The sequence below is a fragment of the Passer montanus genome, unplaced genomic scaffold (genome assembly GCF_014805655.1).
Source record: "Passer montanus isolate IOZ18808 unplaced genomic scaffold, ASM1480565v1 scaffold2, whole genome shotgun sequence".
NCBI lineage: Eukaryota > Metazoa > Chordata > Aves > Passeriformes > Passeridae > Passer > Passer montanus.
Genome location: NW_024366591.1, coordinates 27729334 through 27751842, shown reverse-complemented (window position 1 = coordinate 27751842; position 22509 = coordinate 27729334). Strand labels below are relative to the sequence as shown.

The 22509-nt window shown below is 36.3% G+C and overlaps 1 protein-coding gene across 18 annotated transcripts in view; it reads right to left on the bottom strand.

Moving 5' to 3' along the window:
• The window catches only part of TRDN (triadin), a 229716-nt gene extending 208719 nt beyond the window's left edge, over positions 1 to 20997 (bottom strand). For 15 of the 18 annotated variants that reach the window (XM_039707305.1, XM_039707306.1, XM_039707300.1 and 12 more), the window contains exon 1: positions 13348 to 13814. In XM_039707305.1, the coding sequence (XP_039563239.1) occupies positions 13348 to 13369 (22 nt within the window). In that variant the 5' untranslated portion in view covers positions 13370 to 13814. Of the gene's footprint in view, positions 1 to 2423; positions 2446 to 13347; positions 13815 to 20868 lie in introns of those variants that run through there. The other 3 variants (XM_039707307.1, XM_039707311.1, XM_039707309.1) reach the window with 3 other exon arrangements.
• Between the last annotated feature and the right edge of the window lie 1512 nt (positions 20998 to 22509).

Genomic DNA, 22509 nt, shown 5'->3' with positions numbered 1-22509 from the left:
AGAACTGTAACATTTTCCCTGACGACAAATAGGCATGCATAGACTAGGTGGTCTTCATTCCATTTGCAAATGTTCAGACCTGGAGCACTACAACATGAAAAATCTCTTTGGTATTTACTCTTCAGAGGGTGCTATTCCCTACTAAACCACTACACAAATGGACATAGAAGACCATTAGACATCAAGGGCTTGATAAAGTCACCATTCCCATGATCAAGTATTGAAAATGTTGATAACAAGTCTGCATGTATAAAAAAGTGTAAGATCTATTTGTCATGGAGAAATATTGGCATGATTTTTATAATTTCTGTATTTCTGTCCAAACTGATCCTTCAATTCACATCACCTTTGTCAGGAGCTACTATTTTCAGAAGGAAGTATAGATTAAAAAGAATTAGAGCGCTGAAGCATTTGCAGATTCATATAGTGGCTATTTTGGCAGGTAACTTTTATATGGAATAAATTCTGATGATATCTTCAGAAGCATACAAGCCATTAAAATGATATTTGTACAAGAGATCCACAGAAAATTAATAGTCTGTATGTTTGGAAGTTCACATTATTAATATCTATGTCCAAAAAAGTCTTCATTCAATTCTGGTTATAAAATCATCGAAGAATAAAATAATTTATTATTTCCTTATCTTTCCTCTTCATGGCCCTGGCATTAAAGTTGTAAAGCTAAAACAAAAGTTATATTTCTTCAACAAAAAGTAAATCAGAAAGGTACTAAATGTTAATAAAATACTCAAAATATGTGCTTTTTCACATGGCATGCGTACTGTTCTTTTTCAGCTGATGAGACACCACTACAGTTCTAGTTCTATTCAAAGTGATTCAATCATTGTGAGAATAAAAGGCAATATTTCTATATTTGATGTGGCAGAAAACCTTGATTCTTTCAATTAAAATAATGAAAGGCATGAAAGAAGTGGAAAGATTGAAAGCCAACATAGATAGTCCTGACTGTGGCTGAAAACAGGGGAATCTTTTCCAAAACCAAATTCAGAGTTTTAGAAAATTTCATGCAGACAACATTCATTAAAGGCCTATGTAAATGTATCTACTTTTTGAAGACTTATATAATTAGGCAAAGTGAAATTATTCTCTACAAAACCTTAAAGACAACAAGGATTTTGTTATTAGTAATAGCAACAAAGGCTGTTTCAAGGCAATGACTGGAAATATTCAATGAGTTGGCAAATGTAAAAGAGTTTACAGTAAACACCAAAAGTGGAATAAAAATGGGACCAAGATAGGAAAAAGCTTTGAATGTTATCTTCGAGAATTGCTGTATAGAGAATGCATTCTATAAAAGCTGAATATATTAGCTGAGTTTTCATTTACACTAACTTGAACCAGTTCAATCTATGGGAAGATGGGTGTCACTTGTATATTCTTTAGAGACAACTGAAAAAAAGAAAATTGTTTTAGTGAGGAAACTACTGAGAGAGCTACTGTATTAAAACGTGCTTTCAGAAAACCCTGAAGTTTCTGAATTTTACAATATGCTTCTACAACTTAAACTTTAAGACTGGGTGCAGTTCTTCAGTGAAGATCACAAAGTCTGAATATTTTAACACCTTCATTTCTCTGTTTGCAGAATACACAGCATATTCAGATTTAGTGTGTTAATGTAGCTCATGCTTATTTTATATTTACCTAATTAAAGTATACCCTAAAAGAGAAGGGGCTTTGGTATTGCTTGCATGAGAAGAGAAGAGGAAGAGAAGAGAAGAGAAGAGAAGAGAAGAGAAGAGAAGAGAAGAGAAGATGGTGTATGACCAGGACTTCACAAGCTTTTCTAAACACTAATTTTTTTATCACACTTTATATATTTGCTTTGTTTTGATACCTACTATTGTACAAAAGAAGAAAACCTGTTGTTGTTTTTTTGGGTTTGTTGCTTCGTTGAGTTTTTTGCAGATCAGAGATTGATTTCCATACTACATAACAAACTACAAGCTGTTCACCAGGCAACTGAGAAAATGAGTAGTCAGAGTGGGAAGAAAATCCAGAGACTTTTTTAAGGACTTACAAGCTTTTATGTCACTATTTCATTTTATTCTTTAACATAGGAACCTAATATTAATCATCACTATTTTTATGTCCAGTGTGCCCACAAGACTCAGAATTCAGACTTCTGCATAATTTTTTTGCAGACATTGTGCAGGACAAGAGGAAAGGTCTCCCTTCCTGCTTATTTGCACAAACATAATAAAATGGAGATATGGAATTGGCTAAAAATTAGGTTTCTGGGCTAGAAAACAGAAAATTTATAAGGTGCTTTTTTGTTCTTATTTAAATAGTTTCACCTGAAGAACAGCTGCTTCCTCCAGTGGGACAAGACCGACACTGGAATTGCTCCAATGCAACCAATGTACATCTGTTTTCAAAAGAAGATGTAATTCATATCTGCCTACCTGGGCATTTTCAGGGGAAGATTGAGCATCTGGAAGTTAAAATTGTATTCACATTTGAGAAATGCCAAGAATATGTAAACAGCTTGATGAAAGAACAGAGGGGAAAGTGGCAGAGTCTGTAGATACAAGGAATCAATGATTACAACTTCATGATATTTGCAAATAAATATTCTGCATTCACAGCTCCAAGTGTCTCAGTACAACAGAGAGAACAATGGAGAGGGTTACTTAAAATTTTATATAAGGTTTGCAATATCTAAGACAAATTTCTGCTATGCTGAAAACATCTCTCAGAATATGAAGATTTCTGATATTTGAGAATAAACTCAAAAACACTGTAACTACAAGAACTAAGAAGCACTGTGCTGCCTGTTCTGCTTGAAGTAGCACTGATTTGAGGTAGCAGAACTAAGATTTAATAGACAGGATGATTAATGGGAGTACAAAAGTTGGGGAAAGTGAGGCATGAAGGTGGGTTGGAGAGATGTGTGTCTGTGGGGAGCACGAGCTCAGCTGCCTGCTTCATTGCACCTGGGGACATGGGAGAACCACAGCCATCCAGCACTGGAAGGAGAGGCATCCCACTGCAAATGGCTTTGGCAGGGGGTAGTGAGGAATCTCATAGGTCCTGAAACCTACCAGATGTGGTCATCTCCAGGAGAATGAAGGGTGCAGTAATCACTTTTCTTTGTGTTACTCATGTAAAAAACCCAGTCATGGAATGCAAAATGTAAAGCATGATTTAGATATCAGAACAGCACAAGTAAGCACTAAAAATATTCTCCAGAATTTAGTCACAGAATCACAAAGTCATTTAGGGTTAAGATCTCTGAGATCATCGAGTTCAAACTTTCTGATCCCCACCTTGCCAACTAGACCATGGTGCTAGTTGCCATGTCCAGTTTTATCTTGAACACCTCCAGGGTTAGACTCCACACCTCCCTGGGCAGTCCATTCCAATGTATTACAGTGCAGAAATTCTCCTGAAGTCCAGCTTGTACCTCCCCTGTTGCAGCTAGAGGCTATCTCCTCTTGTCCTGTCACTTGTTGCTGGCAGAAGAGGCTGAACCCCATCTCACTACAACCTCCTTTCAGGAATAGAGAATGAAGGTCTTCCCAGAACCTCATTTTCTCCAGGGAAGGGAGGATGCTTTTGGACAGTTGTGTAGTTTAATATTCACTTTAGTAGCACATTGAAGCTTAAAATAATTGCCCAAATGATTTTATTCAATAAAATATTAAGGAAATAGAAGAATCTTTAAATTATTTCAGGATTCTAGTGTAGAGGCTGTTTCTAGCTACATAAAGCCTAGTCATTAGACCAAAGTAGCCCTGACCTAAGCACTACCACAGGGGAAAAAAATTAGATCCAGTGCCACATTATAATCCTGACAGCCTTCACAGATGTGCCATTATTTCTGATCTATACTTAGAATGACATACTGAAGAGTGAATAGCAACAACGTTGTAAAAGTTAATTTTACAACTGACTAACTTTTCCGTTTGTGAAACTGCCCTTAGCATTCACAGTATGAAATAAATTTGCCTATCCTGATTGATGAATTAAACAATGGCAAATATATGCTTAAAATTAATTTTCTACTAATTATTTTCTAAGACAAAATCCTATTTCACATCACTGTTTTTTTCTGTATAGTTAAAATTATCTTAATTCATTAACTCAGGCAAAATTGCTGATTCCCCTTCCCAATGCACTAATATCTACATATGCACACTTTTATTCACATTTAATTTTAATTTCAAATGTATGCTAAAACCTCATCAATAGCTAACCTTGCCAACATTTCCCGAAATTGTGTTCTCATATATCTGCAGCTGTTTTCCACATAATTTTCAAAGTTCCTTTCTTTCTAGAGTATAGTTGACCTAGCAAAATTTTCCTTGTGATTGTTCTTACATGACCTCTGTACAAAGAAAACAACACATCCCTGGACACTTCTGGTTCAATAGGAACTTGCAGGCAAAATACAATCAAGTTGTATTACAAAATCTATGGATATCTCCCTTGTGATAAATGAAAGGAATAGACATGGAGCTGTGTGTCTGAGCAGAGGGACACACTGCACTTATGTCTGGAAGGGGAAGAACGGGAGGGAGTAAGTTGGAAGAGTTTTCACTTCTACTGATCTGGAAATTCATTACTTCATCTGATTTGCTAACAGCAGAGTAGAGCGCTACGTTCTCCAGAGCATTTCACGTGGCTTCTATGTAATCAATGAATTCAAAATCACAATGTTAGAATAAGAGATCCATTTTAGCATAAATATATCTCACATGGATGAATTCTGCTTGAGTATCTGATAATACGGCGGGGGTTTTTTGCTGGGAAAAAAAAAGCTTGTATTTAGTTTTTTAAGTTTTCGGGCCTCTTACTAAGGTTAAAATTTTGTCAAGCATATTTACTGATTAAAAACAAAGAGTAAAGGTTTTTGTGCCCTTCCATTTTTGAATCAGCAAAAAAAGTTGTGTTCTCAGAATTCACTTTCTACTGCAAAAGAACATCTTCATGAACTTAATAATGTTTGAGATAAATTTAGAGTAAATAATAATGTTTCTGCTCCAACTCATAGGATGCAGTCAGCCTTCTAGTCATGGAGAGGTCCCAGACAGGCAAGGTTCACATTCAACATCTACCGCAGATCTTTTCTATAATAGTGTTATACTAACACTCCTGGTAAAAAAAAAAAAAAAAAAAAAAAGCAAACAACCAAAAAATCCCCAACAAACCAAATCAACAGTAAATATATTAAAAGGTCAGTCTAACTTTAGATGCTTCCCTGGAAAATGCTCACATTTTCTACTCCTATCATGAATGGTGAGGCAATAAACTTCTAGGAAAAAGAGAGTTTTAATGTTTTCCTTAGAAAAAGCCATTGAAATTATACTAAACTTTTATGTTGCAGTTACAGTTTAAATATTGGGATTATAAACCATTCAATGCCTATAACCTGAACTGCACCTTATACTTGGGTTATCACCATTTTGGGGTGTTATGGTGTATCCTACACCTGATGTGTTCATGTACTAATACAGCTGACTTCAGTGAGAGTTGCACGGATAGAACTGAAGTCAAAATTAAGGTCCTACCTGCTATAGGAGGAAAAGGTCAGTGCAAAATAAGGACCTTAACATTTGAATAGATGTATTAAATTATGCCTCTAAAACAGTAAAATTGTTACCAGAAAACTATATTTATGGTAATTGTGTCAATTGTGAATAGCCCTTTCAGCAAAGACTGAAACAAGATTTAGCCTTCCTGACATGTACAGAGAACCACAACTTAAATCTACATAATGGAATATAGGAAAAAATTGAGTTCATTTACATACCAAAGGAGGCTACAAAGGCTTAGATTCATTGTGCCTTTGACAATTTGACTCCAGGCAAAGGTACAGAGATACTTTTGAAGTTGTGAGAACATAAGCACATAGAGGGAGTAGCAGGTCTTTACTCATTACATATTTGTAAAGGATTTTTTAAAACTATCTTTGAAGACACAAAGAGGAGACTTCTCCAGTGAGAAAGTTTTTCTGTGCCTGGCATTTAATAGTTTCCTTTCTTATGGTAAATGCCTTTGCATGGCACCAAGCAGAACTTCTAGACTAGATACAAGATCATACTGTGCTCTCAGGCTTATTCTAAAAGAAGGTCAAATCTGCCCCTGGACTCAAGTGAGGCTTATTCAAGACTTAAAGCCACAGCTTTTTCATTCTGATTTGTAAGGATAAAGCTCAGCACTGACTATGATTTTAAGCAACTGAACTGATTTGAGTGAAAGTATAACATAGGTAGTTTTAGCATATGAACTATTTGGGATTTAAAAAAAAAAAGTATCTCCTATGTTTTTTTCTCTTTAGCCTCCTCTACAATGCACGACCTGTTTTGTTAGCTCATCTCTTTTACTCAAAATATAATGAGTCTAAAGAATAATGTAGCTGCTTAATAGTGTGCTTTATTATGTTTGTCTCATTATGTTTTGCATTTAGAGTAGAGGGACAAAAAATATCAGAGGCTATGAAGAAAAGGACAGAACATGGGACAAAATAAGATCTGTCAGCAGTGTCCTCTGGTATTTCTGCCACCTATTGGTGTCACTATCTCTACCATTAGTCAAATATTTGGTAGCCATGTACTTGCTTCACAATTCCCGAAATAGACTTTCTTACATAAATCAACTGTGCTGTAGGCACATATTAGGAAAAAAACCAGAAGCTAAATCCTTCTGGTCCCTTTTTACCACATAGAGCTTAAACACACTCCTACTCAGGAATCTAAAGTCTGAATGGCTTGTTCCAATGCAACGGAATCTAAAGTCTGAATGGTTTGTTCCATATGTAGTACGTCTTGCGCTGAAGCAAGACATACTATATAAAGGTACAGGGATACAATTAAAATATTAAATATTTTAGAAAAATGTTTAAAGTTAATAAGAGAACATGATAGTGGGATCATATGAATAAAAAGCACTGCTGGCTGTCCATAGCTTTAAGATAAGTGTTTATATGCAATGACTTTATATCTTCCTTCTTGCTTATAGACTTCATGTACAGCATGACCAGTCTGATCTGTCAATGTAAAGCAGCAAGAATATGAAGGCTGCCTGTCTCTGCAAGTTCTCTTTGACCTCACCTTTGGTTTGCTTTTAATCAGTAAAAAATATCTTCACCTCTCTGAAGATATTTCAGTATTACTCTCAACAATCCTCCTCTTTAAGACCCACTAAAATGAGGCTGCAGTGGGGGAATATAGGAAGGGAACATAATTGCTGATGCTTTCTGAATCATAAGCTAAAGTTTTCCATAAATGTCATTTTTAAAAATGCCCTTTAAAATTAAAATGGAATTTAAGAAAACCCTGTGCTAAGGACCACACTTACACAATACCACAATTTTCCATTATTGTTTATAGAAATCACACTTATTTAAACAAAAAAAACCAAACAAACAAACAAACAAAAAAACTATGATCATGCCATTACAGTTGTAAAAAGTGTTAAAGAAATCACTAGAAATCACTGAATTTTTGGAACTCAATGGCTAAGCAGAAGCAGTCAAATTAGGGCAAATTAGGGCAGCCTTTTCTTTAGAGTATAACCTGTTTGCAAATGTAAAGAATATGTTCCTAATTTCAATTTATTTTACTATTTGTACTCAATTATTATCTTATTTATATCAAGGACTAAAGAAAATTTAAAAAAAAAAAAAGTAGATTTTTTCCCTAACCTTTGCATAAACATTACATGAAAGAAAATGAGCTCTCTCAGTTATATATTCTTATAAGATGCAGTGGCCAAGAACCTTAATTAGAAATAGCACTATATTTGTTTAGTAAATCATTCAACTTATCAAGAGAGCTTATATTTAAAATGGTCTTTTTCTATTTAACCTATTTCTATTATCTAAGTATGTAAATAGACACATATAAACAATTTTTAAATGCTGGGTTTGTACCATTTTAATTAAATTAAAATTTCCATCCTAATGAAGCTTGACAGAAACCACAAGAAAAATGAAACCATCATCTAGCAAAAGAGAAATGCACCATTTACCATTCTCCAGCATTAAAAACCAAAACAAAATACCCCAAACTAATATGAAAAAACCTAACAATCCAGATACATTATTCCCAAAATATAGAATTTTTTATTAGACAGATAATTAGGTTATCTTGCTCTCTAAAAGGCACAAATTTAGTGAGAAGGGCTGTATTCAGTTGCCATATTAGTCTCTTTTGGGAAAAAGAATGATAGATGACATTTGCAAAAAAACTTGAAAATTGCTATTTTGAAATCCAGGTTTCTTGTTTGTTAATTTAAATCATGTTTAAAATCGATGATGTAAAAGCCTTTTCAATTATTTGGATTAAAAGCAATTCACCCTCTATACTGTAATATGGTTTACCTGGTAAAATGAATAATTTGCACTAGTTCAGTCTTTTAAAACAGAGAATAAACCAGTGACTGTCAACATCAGAAAGGAAAAAGCTTTTCATTTCTGTAAATGGTGAGCTACTTCAAATGGGGTAACTCTGATTTGTTTCTCTCTCCTCAGTATGTCCTGAACAGAAGCCAGACCTGTATTATGAAATGTTTTAAAATAAAACAATTTTTGCTTTCCAGAACTGAGCAGTAAAAAGAGAATAAATCTACCTCTTACTCAGTATTTATATTGCAGGCAATGGGTGAAAGCTCTCAAAATATTTCTAGACTAGATTTCATTTCAATGTTTAGGTCTCTGAAACTGTAGGTTGGGATTTCTGAAAATGTAAGTAGTTGCACAGATTTCATTTTTAGGTCAGTGGTAACTGATTTTCCCAATAATTTGAAAACACTGGTAGGATTGTAAAAACATTTATCATGATATAAGTATCATTAAAATATGCTCCAAATACTTAAGATCACAAGGTTCTTTGTGACGTTTAAAAAAAAAAAAGTAAATAAATATTCAGACCTACAGTCGAGCTGTTTGCCCACAACAAGAGCTAACTGTACACTCACAGTTTTAGCCTGTCGTGTACTAGCACGATGCATTAGCTTGGCCCTCTGCTTTATAGGTTTTCAGTCTTTGTGCTGTCCAGAGCTAATCCCCTGACTCTCTAAGGGTCTACCTAAAGTAATGGATTGTGTGTAAGTGTTGCCCTGTACCAACTGAAGGTGCATAAATACTGTATTGGCTTTGAGTAGAGTTGTCCACAAATTCTTAAACCTAAAAGTCAAGCTAATCAATCTGGCCTCCTGGTTGCCTCAACAGGCTATGTATGAGAAAACACAAGGCTGAAGCCAAACCAGCACAGTTGTACAGGCCCACAGTCACAGGGAACTATAATTTTAAGGAACTTCAGTAAGAATTTGGAGCTTTTGTTCCCCACAAAGACTTTTTCACAGGCAGAGCTGGGTTTTAGGACTTTTTTTTTTTCTTACTTTGGGTAATTAGGCTGTTGATTTTACCAGGTTGTTCTGAACAAGAACAGACAGATTTCAAAAAATCATAGCTAAAATTGTTGTATTTTCCTTACCCTGCTGTAATAGGTATACTATCTTCATCCTCATCAACATTGAAAGGCAGAAAAAGAAGACAACTCATCATTTTGAAAATTTGCTAGATGCAAATAGATTCTATATAAACACCCTAGCTCCAAGCATAAACAGAAGTAAGAAAGGAGGATAAGAAACACCTCTTATGCCTTTAGTCATCAAAATGAATAATCTAATCCAATTTATTCATCTAGGCCCCTCTTGCAGACAGCACAACCGGCACATCTAGCAGCAGTACATGAATTACCATGAGAAGTAGCTATCTGACTCTTGCTTCTACTGTGCCTTCATTAAACATTTTGCCAACTGAATACCTCTGTTAGCTTCTGACCATCACACTCAAGAAATAATTGGGATTTTATCCTCTGGCTCTTGTGTGTTATTTCTCATACATTAGTAGTTTAATGTCTGTTAATCTTCAAGCATACACATATTTTTGCCTTTTGAAATGGTTTACATCTTAAAACTTTTCATAGTTATCCAATAGCCTGAGAAAAGGGCTGAAATGCAGAAGCTAATTTTGATTTTGTCACTGACAAGCTGTGTGTAGCCTTGGGGCTAGCCTGTCTCCTTGCAGCCTGCTCCCAGACAGAGGAAATATGTAGTTGCACAGCACTCAGCTGCAAAATAAGGACCAAACTGTGACTCATTGTCACATTTCTATTTGACTCCTGCTTCTCTCTTGCTCCACTGGGGAAATAAGTTGTGGAGACAAACAGCTGGCACAGAAACCTTGTCTTTCTCCTCTCCTCACCTTCCTGGATTAGATCAGTGCACAGTCTCCAGAGCATTGCAGCAAGCAGAGCTGGTCTCTGTTCATTCTTCCCTGCGTGGGAGGATGAAGTGTCAGGGGATGCCCATCAACCTTGCACTGTGACCTGCAGGAGATTGGACTAGAAAGGACCAGCTATAGGGCTGGTGCTGGAGCCGTTGTGCACATACAGATTAAGCTGTACATTGGCAGGAGCCATTTCTCAGAGGTGTCAGCCTTTTTCTGTTCATGTTTCAGTGGTGGCACCTTCAACTACATCTGCCACTGAGTCCAGTCCAATCCCTGTGTTCATAGACACAGTGGAGTAGCACAGCTGGAGACCCATGGCTTTTTAGACAAAGTCTTAAGTGGACCTGAGAAAAGATCCTGGCTGCTACAAGAATACTCAGTAACAGCTTAAATGTAATAATTACAAGAGCAATAATCAGTATCAATTGCAATAATATGACTAATATTAATAATAATGTTAGATCCTGAGAGTATTGCAAAGACAGAGTACTTAGTCCCTGTACTGACTCTTTGTACTTTTTTAAAATACAACTTTAAGGACTTCCACTTTTTAATAGTACATTTCTGTGATCCCAATGACATGTAATATGAGAATGCTGAAGATAATCCTTTGGAATCTTCTCCTAAATACTTGACAGCTAGAGACATGGGTCCTGCCAGCTTTCTAAGGACATTTATGAATTGCTGTCTTCAGGGATCTCATTTTGTCTTTCACAGTGTACATTTCACCAGTATTTCCACAACTAACAATTTGTAACTGTGTAAAAGAATAAGTAACACATGTAGGTTTTGGTGCAAGTATTCAGTGCAGGGTAATTGCTTTTTGGCTACATATTTGAGTTACTAAATCTCACTGTCATTATCATGCTGTTGAACCTGAAAGAGTTCCCCATTGCCCGTGTTCATCTCTGAATAGATCCTTGCCCTGACACAGGCTGTCGAAGGAGAGCCCTGAGATGTGCACCAGCACACCCTGCCAGGCTTGGGCTAAATCTCTAAACAGCAGCCACACTGTCCATGGCAGTGCCTGCACGGCTGTTGTGCCCTGCTCTCTGATGTGTCAGCATGGTACCCCAAAGGCAAGCAGCCAGGAGTCTGGCTCTGTGACTGACAGTGGAAAAAAGAGTTATAAATACCTATTGCAAGGAGCAAGTGGTTTAGTCCTACCAAAGTCATGAAGAGCCCAGCAAATCATGGGCTGGGAGGTGGTGTGGAAAACAAAATAAATTGTGTGAAGTAACAGGTAGTTGAATAGCTTTTTGTTTATCCAAACTATATGTTGCTGAAGTTTATATCTAAACTTTCAGGTTGCGAGTGCCAGTACTAGCCCCAGAGGAAAACAAGCTGCAGTGAAACATTAGCTCCAGGCTGAATTGTTACTTTTTGCCATAAATAAAATTTCCATCTTGTGGATACAGTGTTTAAAAATCAGTCAATCACTACAAGTGCATTCCAAGTACATGGGAAAAAAACCAAACCAAAACAAAACAAAAAAACCTAAGCCAAACGAACTAATTATACAGTTTATTTCCCTGTCATGTGGAAGGTCAGCTTACTTACAGGGGAGCTGATGCCCCTTATCATCCAAGTCTATGCTTTGTACAAAAAGCCCCACAGAAGACATACACTGTTACAGCTGTAAAAACACTTCTGTAAAAACACTATACAAACAAAATTTTTAAAAAATCAGACTCTATTTTCTTTCATTCAATGGTCTTTTGTTTCATTCTAGAGTCTTTAATTTTCTGTCTTTAATAAGCTAAATGATTGAAGAGTCAGACTGGTTGTAAAGGCTTATATTTTTTGCCATTAATTTTGGACCAAAAATCTTGCTAATTTGGTTTTTTCACAGATTTGCTTCGTAACAGCTGGAAAATAACCAATGTTTCCAACCAGCCTTGTTAAGAATATCTAAATAAACCGGTGTTAGTATTTGGGTTAGGGCCGTCAGGCTGAGCCACCTGTTTTGGCAGTATTTGCAGCCAGAAGTAAATTATAGATCAGTCCAACTGCTGATTAAAAAATCACATTGCCTCCCTGATGTGGCTAACCAGACATCAAGCAAGGATTGTACTACTTGACACAGTTCTAACGTCAGCCCTTAAGAAGGAACAGGATCACTTTCTAATAGCACTTAATGCAGATCCTTTTACAAGTATGAACAATAAAAATGGAAGATGAAAACTACACCTTTCATGCACTGAAAGAAAAAAGTTACTTTCAGAAGTTTTTACTGTTTAAAAGCTTTTTTTTGTATTTTTGTCATTATTACATTTTTGTTATTAAATTCATATAAACACTGGAAAAAAAGTTGGAGTGAAATTCAACTAAAATACTCAGTATTAAAGAGGGTTGCATTTTAAATATATCCCCTCTTATGACTTCAGCTGATAAAATATTGTTAAGCATCTAAAATGTTATTTAAGTATGAATGGTCAGGAAATATTAAAATACATTAAACATTCGCATTTTAGAATATGCATTTATTGGTTAATACAATTGCCTTTCTTTTTGCAGGCTGACATCTGGCGTATTTATTTAAGCACAATTTTCACTGACTCCCTTAGAAGTCTACCTAAATAAGGATAAAAGAGGGATTTTTACCTTTTACCCTTCAGTAACTTCATCTACAGTTCAAAAATAATCTGTGCTCCCTATGGAAAAAATCAGGGCAAACAAGCTATTCTGACTCTGGTAAATCTCTGATTATAAGGGACTACCAAAGCTTTTTTTCTGAGCAAAGGCTTGAGAATAGAACCCTTAACTTCAGACATTCCCTGTTTGTATCACTCTAATGGGGCTGCCTAAATAATGGTGTTCTGCAAATGAAACTAAGGCTATTTTTAGAGGTGTACAGACAACTTGCTTCAATAACTGGTAAAAACTCAGGCTACAAGAGTGAAAAAGTAAAAGAGAGAAGAAAAAACAGGAAAGAAAAATAGAAATTAATGCAGAAAACAAAATTAAGTTATCCTGGAGTGAAAACGTTATTTGCTAAGAACATCAAATCATTTTGACATGCCAGTTCACTTATACTGTTAAAGCCCATATAATTTTTGGTTAATTATATTTGAAAAGAGTTACTGTACCTTCTGCTGTTATCTCGGCCATGATGATGGTAAGAGATACTCTGTTTAAAAGGTCAAGATACACTGTGGCAGCTTAGATAGTACTTCTGGGTTGCTTACTCTCACAGGACTTGCAGAATGAGAAGGAGGGAGGTCCTCTGCTTTTTCTAATTGTGTTCCTTCTTCTTTTATGCTCCCTGAAATGTCTGTTTCCTCTGCAGACCTGGCCTCCCAGAACAACCCAAGGCCTTCCAGAGGCAACGCTTCAAGCTCAGTCTAAAGTATCAGCTTCTAACAAAAATAGCCATGCCTCAGAGTGAACCTTCAGCTCATTTGTCTAATATCCTCAGAACCGTGCACACCAGAAATAAAATGTAAAAAACCACAGCTTTAAACAGGACAGGAATGCATGGAGAGGCAACAAAAATCAAAAGAACTGGGAAAGAACTGTTCAACACTCCTACAGCCTTGCTAGCATAATTGCAGTTCTTTGGGGGGTATGTCAGGAAACATGAAATATAGAGTTCAAAGTAACCTTATCCATCCCAGTACAACTTTATTCTTAGCACACTCAGTGCTTAGCACATTCTTCCTGGCCTTATATGGCTTGGGGAGGGTCCTGTGAAGCTCACCGCTGACTAAGGGGGAGGGTAAATTTAGGTGATTTTCTCCACTTCGACTCTTAGTTGCAGTTCAGAACCAAATAAGACACCAATTCGAAACAATAAAATTGGCTTGGATTTTTTTTTTTTTTGGGGCCCTTTTCTGATTTGCCACAATTATCACATATACCTGTGAAGTTCATCTAACTATTGCAGGACACTGCTAAAAATTTTTAATAATAATGTTTTACATAGTCTAGATACATGAAGGCAATATGCAAAAAAAATATTAAGCAGACCAGATTTGTTTTTCTAGGTCTGATTCATGGAAATATTTAAGTAACTCAAAAATTCTATGATTTTTTAAAACGTTTTATAAAACTGAAAACAAGTAGATTCTTAAAAGCATTTAGAGAAAGTAAAATATTAACAATTAAAGTAAGATTAATTATATTAAAACCTGAGCAATCTTTCCTTGCACTGCTTGCAATTCTACAGCTGTAGAATTATGTATATGGTCAATTGCTCAAAAATGAAATTATCAGAAAAGCGTCCTCAAGCCAGCATACCTTTACGTAAATGTCATCGTCACATGAAACCAGAAACCATCTTAAACAGCTCTTGCTAGTGAACCTATAGTCACCTTGTCTCTGCTACGTGAGCTGGCATTTACACTTCTCATCTTCCCCCCAGGAGATACAAGCACCTGGCTCTATGGCAAAGTGTGGGGAAAGTAATCCATTTATCCAATGCACACGATGCAGAAGCAAAGGTTCATTGAACAGCAAAATCACCAACAGGTTTTTTTTTCCTTCCTTCTACTCTTAACACATTTCTTACCTCCCACCTGTCTGAAAATGGTAGCTTTTTCTAGCCAAAGCTTGCAATCGGTGCTTTAGCCCCCTTCTTCTTTAGCTCTACTAACTTAATGTTTTGCACTGACTTGTTTGTTTTGAATAGTTGAGCTAACTATTCAGTGTTTTTCTGATCATCCCTCTAGCCCTTTGTTTGCTCCTTTAGCCTGTTCTTCAGTAGATCCTCCTCACTAAGTCTGATAAAGAGATTTTGTGCAAAACCTTGTTTCTTCAAAAATACTCTTTCATGAGTACCAGAATGGTCTGAGGAGTTACATTCACATACCAACAAAACAGCTGCCCACAAAAGGTCAGTGCTTAGTAAAGTACGATACTAAGGCAAATCCCTTGTTCTTCTTAATTATATCTATTCTGCTGAAGCACTTCCATTTTATATGAACAGTTAAATGTTTGGGGTCACCTATGTTTTGACAGCTGTACTGCTTGCTTGAGATGTGAGATAGATTATCTGAATACCTGAAGCACAGAGCTAATCAATCCTGAAGAAGTCAGGATTTTTTTTCACTTGTATTCCTATTCAAATTGAATAAAATAGTAGTCTTAGTTTTGGAATGTGAGGAGAGAGATAAATGGTGAAAAAATCATGTCTGAATCTTTTGTTGTTTTATGTAGCAAGATCCTGAGATTGTGGACTATACCCAGACATAGGTGTTTGCATAACCAACTAAATGTGCGTGATTGCCCATCCCACACCGCTTTACATTGCAGCTCCTACCACCTGCCCTTCTTCCTCTGTGCTTTACTCCTTTGTTACTATTTATGCTCACCCTCAATGATGGACTGTTATTCTGAAATCAAAATATAAGAGCAGAAGAAGTCAGATAATCTAATTTGAAACCAATTTTCCACAACATCAGCACAGGGGCCAGAAAGAGAAGTGGTTGGTACCCTCTGCATCCCTTGTATGCACAAAATATTCATTCTGGGAAACAGGCTAAAGATGACATATGCACCAATATCTTACATATATGTGTCTTTAGGCAAATGTATTGGAAGATACACAGTTGCTCCCTTTAAGGAGGAAAAAGCCAGGGGATCTGGGTGTCATATTTACTAGAGATAATCACAGAGTTTATGAAAATGCACAGAACTAAAATAAAACAAGTTATGTGTATGTGCATATATGTTCAATTTGAAAACCAAACACTGCCAAATGGAAATGATAAAGAATGTCACATTTATTCTTTAGAAGTCTAAGCAACAGAAAATCTGAATTTTTTTTTTAGGGCAAGTTGGAAGTTGTTTCAAAGTCAAAAGTTTAGCTCCTGATTCAGTTTAGGAGTTTCTTTTAAACAAATCTGTGAAACTCACAGTATGCAGAAACTGCAAAATTTATACAAATCTTCATGCAATAAAGTAAACATATTTTCCTGACCTAGTTTATATGAAAATTTCATTTTAGTGGGAATCTTTTCTGCCTAACCTGACCAGAAATATTTCTTTGTAAAATGTCCTTTTTCTCTCCTTGCTCCTCAAACAACATGGAAACTGAAAAATCTAAAACTGCTTTAGTTCTTGTAAGTGATATCTAAACCTGAACACACCCAGGTTTCCCATAGTTTCTTCTGATTATGACTTGGGCACAATGAGAAAATGCCCTTGCCTCAAGTTAGCAATAGATATTCTGCTCCTACTCACAGGGGTTACGTGGTAAATGAACTGTCCTGGGATCAGTTCTCACATTCAGTGGTGAGACGGGATGGAGGGACGTATAGAAACAGCTACATCCTCACACAAGTCTCTGTTAGACAAAATAAGACAGTTCACTCTTCTCTGTAGTTGCCTGGGTAGGGAAAAATGTAACAATACTAGGAAGGGGGTGAAGGATGTACTATATGCTGCTACTAATGTCTGCATGTAACCACATGCCTTGATCTCAGATAATGCATATTTCACTTAGAGCTCTAACTGATGGAACAAAGTAAAGCAATTATTTGAGCAACATTTTTAGGGAAATGCCAGAGGTTTACTGTTTGTCAGATTCTAATGAAAACTCCTGCTTCTTAGTGAAAATTTTGGTTGTTTGTATAATCAAAGTAGGAATGTACAAATACGTTCTGAGCTCATTTTTGGGTTGTCTTGATGTTATTATTAAAAAGGGAATTAGGACAACAGTTCACATGGAATTATGAGGTAAAGAGAGGAGAGACTTTGATACTGATATAAGAAAGCATTGGAGGGAGGTTGAACAGTCATTCAACAAGAAAATGCAGGACAATATTTGAGTTGATGATGATGATGAATTCTCAGAGTTCAGTCCTACTGAGAATCAAACTATTCATAAGAAAAGAGTTTTTTATCCCAGTGTATGCTCAGCTGGGTCAAGGAAATGAAACTTAACTTTAATTCTGATGCACCCAGTGATATCCCCAGATCACATGGGAGTACGTTGTTATCAGAAACACCCAGCAATCAACTGATAAGAACTATATAGGATGAAAGTATAATGACAAGGAGAGGGTGAATGGTACTGAATCTAGTGACTAACAAAGACATATGCAGAAGCAAATATAGGATTAGAGTAATGTCTGCCAACTGAGCTTTGATGTGCATATGAAACTTGTTTCTCCTGAAACAGACTTTTACTTTTTAAGCTTTATTTTTGGTTCGGAATACTGTTACTTCTAGATGAGATTTTCATTCAGCCTCACTAGTAATACTGTGTTTTCCAGTGTGAATAGGAACACACATTCTGGTGCGTTTGAAGTCTTGATCAAGTCAAAGATGTAGCTGTGACTTTTTACGGATCATTAGACAACTCTCAAGTAATTTTTTTCCATGTGTGATTTATATTTCAAAATTAATGGTTGCAAGATTTTTTTGAATCAACATGGCAAAAATATAGGCACATTCTGGATATTCTGAAGCACACACAAAACACCAAACAAAGCAAGATCTTGGTATCGCATCTGATCTAGGCTAAATCTTGGTACATATATGTTTGTCTTATAAACCACATAAACCAATTTTTCAGAGAATTGCATACATAGTACCTTTGAGCAAGTTTTTATTTAATATGTAGGAGACAGCAGGTTGAACTCCATAGTAGATCTGTCCTACATTTAATATGAACTACTGACAGACAGATAAGGAGCTCTGTCCCTGTAGGATGCCTGGTCTGAATGCAAATCATCCTCTGCCTGGGGACAGCTGACAACCACACTGGGGTGACATCACCTTGGCACTCTGAGCTCATTAAAGAATACTTCCAAAGCTATATGATAGAAACCCAGCAGGTACAAAAGAAAATATCTATGACATTGACTATTCTGCTTTACTACATATGGCATCGCTGTTAGTCATTGTACTGCAAAACAGCTGAAGTAGCTTCAGTCAAGGTGTGTGAATAATGAACATTTTCTAACGTTCAAGAAGGCCAACTGATTACAAAATTACTCCCAGGAAACAGGAACATCTACTTAGTCTTCTTGCAAGCCACCCAAGTAAGCAATCTATGGCAGGAAATCAGACTAAAACAGCCCTCTAGCTTAGGAGAGTTGGGTGTTTTCAGTGTTCTCTGCTTTAATTATAAAAATTGTATTATATTACTATATAATAATTATATTACTATATAATTACTCTAAGTAAAATTATATTACTATATAATTATATTATCTTACTATATAATAAGTATCATATGTATACTATATACTATATATACTATATATTATATATATAATATATATAGTATATAGTATATATACACTATATAATTATATATACTATAAAATAAATTACTTATATAACTTATATTACTATAAGCTAGGTTCAGGGAGGGCACTTAATGCATCATTTCAAGGTAGACTGCATTTAGATGACCTTTAGCAGCTCAGTGTAACATGCTTTTCCTTTTCCTTTGATTACTCTATTCTCGCTATTCTTAATTAGTATTGTTTTATTAGCACCTGTGTGGCTTTACTTTCACATCTAGAAAATCACTCAGAAGCTGTTTCACAGACAAGTTCTATGACACTGAAAAATAAATATCTGGAGCTGACCCTTTTTAAAAAATAATTACAAGTACGCTCTAATAGTCTTTTTCTTCTTTTCTTCTTTCTGTATCCAAGCTTGACCATGGACAGAATATAAAAAGTTGTCAAATTATTATTAGAGATGGGGATTGGCTCTGACACAACATGAATTACCACTGTCAAGTACTGATTGAGAACTGTTCAAATATACCAAAGTATTTAGTGTTGGGTCAAAAATGTCCTTGCAAAGCAAGGTGACTTCAGTTCCCATGACTTTCCTTGAGAACAGGAATTTTCTGAAAAAATTCACTGACTTTTAAAAAAAAATATTTAAAACCAAATTTTTTGTTGAAAGAACAAGACTCAGAAATACCTAGACAAAGAGCAAAATTGTTCCTAAACTTCAAATTTCAAACCCAGCTCCAAATTTCCAGTCATACATTTTAAATTTTCTTCACGTCTTAGACTAATAAAATATTTCAATAGAAATCTGCATTTAGTGGTTTGTTTTTTTCCAGATATGACCACAGTAAAGCACACTGGCCAAAACAGATGGAGAGAAAGAAAACTTTAAACAAATGTCTGATGTGAAAAGACAAACATAAATAAATATTTTCATGCCAAGTACTTGAGGAAAAAAACATGGAGTAAAACTAAGTATCAGGTATCTCCAGTAATGTGAACCCTTTTTGGGATGTTTTAAACTATCTGCTCAGGCTGAACTTCACAGCCAAGGGGAAATCTCATCTTCCTTTCCATTTAATAGCTTACTCTTCTGCTTGATATGGCACATTATGTACCACATACTCTTAGACACAGGCTAGACTGGATGTCCCCAAGCCGCATTGCCAAAGTATTTACCTTGTAAATAAACCCAGCCAAAGTGTCAGGAGGTCCATCTGAATTTTGGCACTTTCATACTTTTTTAAGAGCTGACACTCAGTATCTAGGCACAGTGGATTAAAAGCCATTTTCAGGCACTTTTTGTACTGGAGATCTCTATGTGTAATACACATAAGGTCTAAGAGGGGTTTTGGTAAGAGTTTGTGTCTCCTGTGTTTTGTGGTTTTTGGGGTTTTTTTGAACTTCAGGTTTTTCTGCTGTTGCCAGTCCCTGTTTGCCCAGGGACATCAGGACCTGCTTGAGTGATGCCTTTCCACAGATAAGATAGATATCAACTCCTGGCAATGGATAAATCATTTTCTAATTAAATAAAAATCCTGCAGATGAATTAACTCTCTATGTGCCACAGTCACCCACCCAGCAGTACAGAAATATATGACACAAAATGCTGAAGAAGAACTTGAATCTGTTATTTGTCACAAATATACAGAGAGACAGATAGAGAACAAAGGAGAAAAATATAAAGCACACAACGTATTTCAGCAATTACCATCTCTAAGAAAGAAATTACATGAAAGAAACCAGATTTATAAAAAAAAGTTTGTTTCTACAATGGCCATAGTTTTTCTTTATGCTTCCTCTTTCTTTCTCCTACATTCTAGTCACAGTCTTGGAGAGATCAAAGCTGGAATTTCAGATGAAGAACCCACTTTATTACTATTACTGTTATTATTATTATTATTATCGTCATCCATACTATTTAAAAAGAAAATCTAATCTGGGAGCTTTTTCGTTAGGCAATTTAGCTTCTTTACAGAGTAGAAGTGGAAGACATGAATTAGTACATTCAACCTTGTCAGTGCTGACAGCTGTGACTGCACTGAAAAAAGTACGTCTAAAAATTAAAGGATCTTTTAAAAGGAAATAGAATTTTGAGCATTGATGTCTTTACAACTCATCAGAGCACATATATATAAATTTTCCTTCAATAATACACCACCATTTGTCATTGTCAATCCGTATAGATTCCTGTCCAAGTTCCAACACACATCCATAGTCAACTTCCTAAGGCAAACCAAAAAGAATATTTCTCTGCAAAGCATTTACTGAAAAGAATTGCTAGTTCTTTCTTCCTCCTCTCCAGTCACCCTGAAAGAGCAGAACACAAATAGACCAAATGTAGATCCTTAAAGGACAGCTGCACCATTTCTTTTTCCAAATTCCCAGTTCAAATGAAAACAAAAGTATTACCCCAGAGGCACAAAGCAGAAGATCCTCAGCTGCGTCCCCAGAGCTCAGAAGGCAAGGCAAGGGCATTGGGGACTTTTGGAAGCTCCCGGATGCATTCCCAGGGCCTGAGGAAAGCGTGCAGCGCTGGTACAGCTGGCACAAAGCGCAGCTGCCAAGGAGCTGTTGGCAGGTGCTCCCTGTGGGGTGAAGGGGCCGTGCAGCCAGAGCCAGCAGGGCAGCACGTCGAGCTCTTGTGCAACCCTGAAACAATCCAGACCGGGACACAAATATTTTCTGGAGGATCTGGGTTCCAGTATAAGGGTTTGTGCTTCAGATTATTTTGGGGGTCTTAGAAGTAATTATATCTATACTTGTGGTTTTTTAAATTCATAGGCAGTCTGTGAAGTGGACATTTGACTATAAAATCCTATTTTATGTGCCTTGTACCTTAAAGATTTTTCTCTCTGGTCACCCCTGCCTCTTCTGTTTTCCTCAGCTAACTGGAAAGTTCAGGGTTTTGTGCAAATTCATGTCAGGAGAAAGGTTTTGTGAAGAAAATGTAGCCTGAATATTTGGATTCTGCTTCACCTAACAATGTTATGATGAACAAGGAAAAAACATGTTTATTGTTACAGAGGTACAAACAATTGAGAAAGGGATTTTGGTTTTGCTGTATTGTGGTTTTGTGTATTTTTTTCCTTAAGAGAGGGAAAGCAGATAGGCTTATAGTCAATCTCTGAAGAAGGCAGATATAACAATACTGCTATTTTCCACATTTTCAGAGTAACAACAAAAAATTGTTATCTGTTCTACAAATAAGAACCAGAGCACGACAGCTGAATGGGGCAAACCTTTGGTTCAGCTGCAGAAATAACAAAGGTCACACACCATCAGAAACACAAATTCAGGACTGAATGTACAGTCCACCAGAACACACTTTTCACACATCACCAAACTTGAGCTAATGTTCAAAATCACGCTTGTGACCCATACACAGCAAAGAGGTGCCCAGCAGAAATGTGGGTGTTCCACAGCCTTGGGAAGGTTATACAGAGGTAGAAGGCTGCAAGTAGTGAGTGGTTCATGCCAGAAGCAGAGTTATGGTCCCAGTTCCCCTATGTCACCTGAACTGACAAACCTGCTCTGTAAATAATGCCATCCCACTTCCTTTTCAGCATTTGTCAAATTAGTCCTTCTTACCCCCATTCTCCCCACCAGTAAATTTTGGTTTTAGTTAAAAACCCCCCAACTTTGCATTTGTCACAGTAGTTCCCTGAGAGCAACAGGAAAACACTTCTGGCAGACTAAATCCTAACTGTCTTTTTAAACCACTCTGAGTAATATATCCAGTTTTCCACTCCATACTAACACCAGTGGACTGGAACAGAAATTTACTCTTGCACTTTTCCTCCTGAAAGCCTGGCATCAGTGCATAACAGAAAGACAAAAAAACCTCTTTCATATTGTCTGAGTATACAATGTCTATCAACCCTTTTATTGGAGTCAAAAAGTGTGGAGAATCAGGCTCTTAAAGCTGGTGGTCCTGAAGTAAATTCATGTCTTGGATAGGCTGGGTGCTTTTTGAGGGTTTAATTTAAACACACCTGTCACTCTTAAGTACAAGGCAGTTGGAGTATATTAATATTCTGCTGAATTATTTAA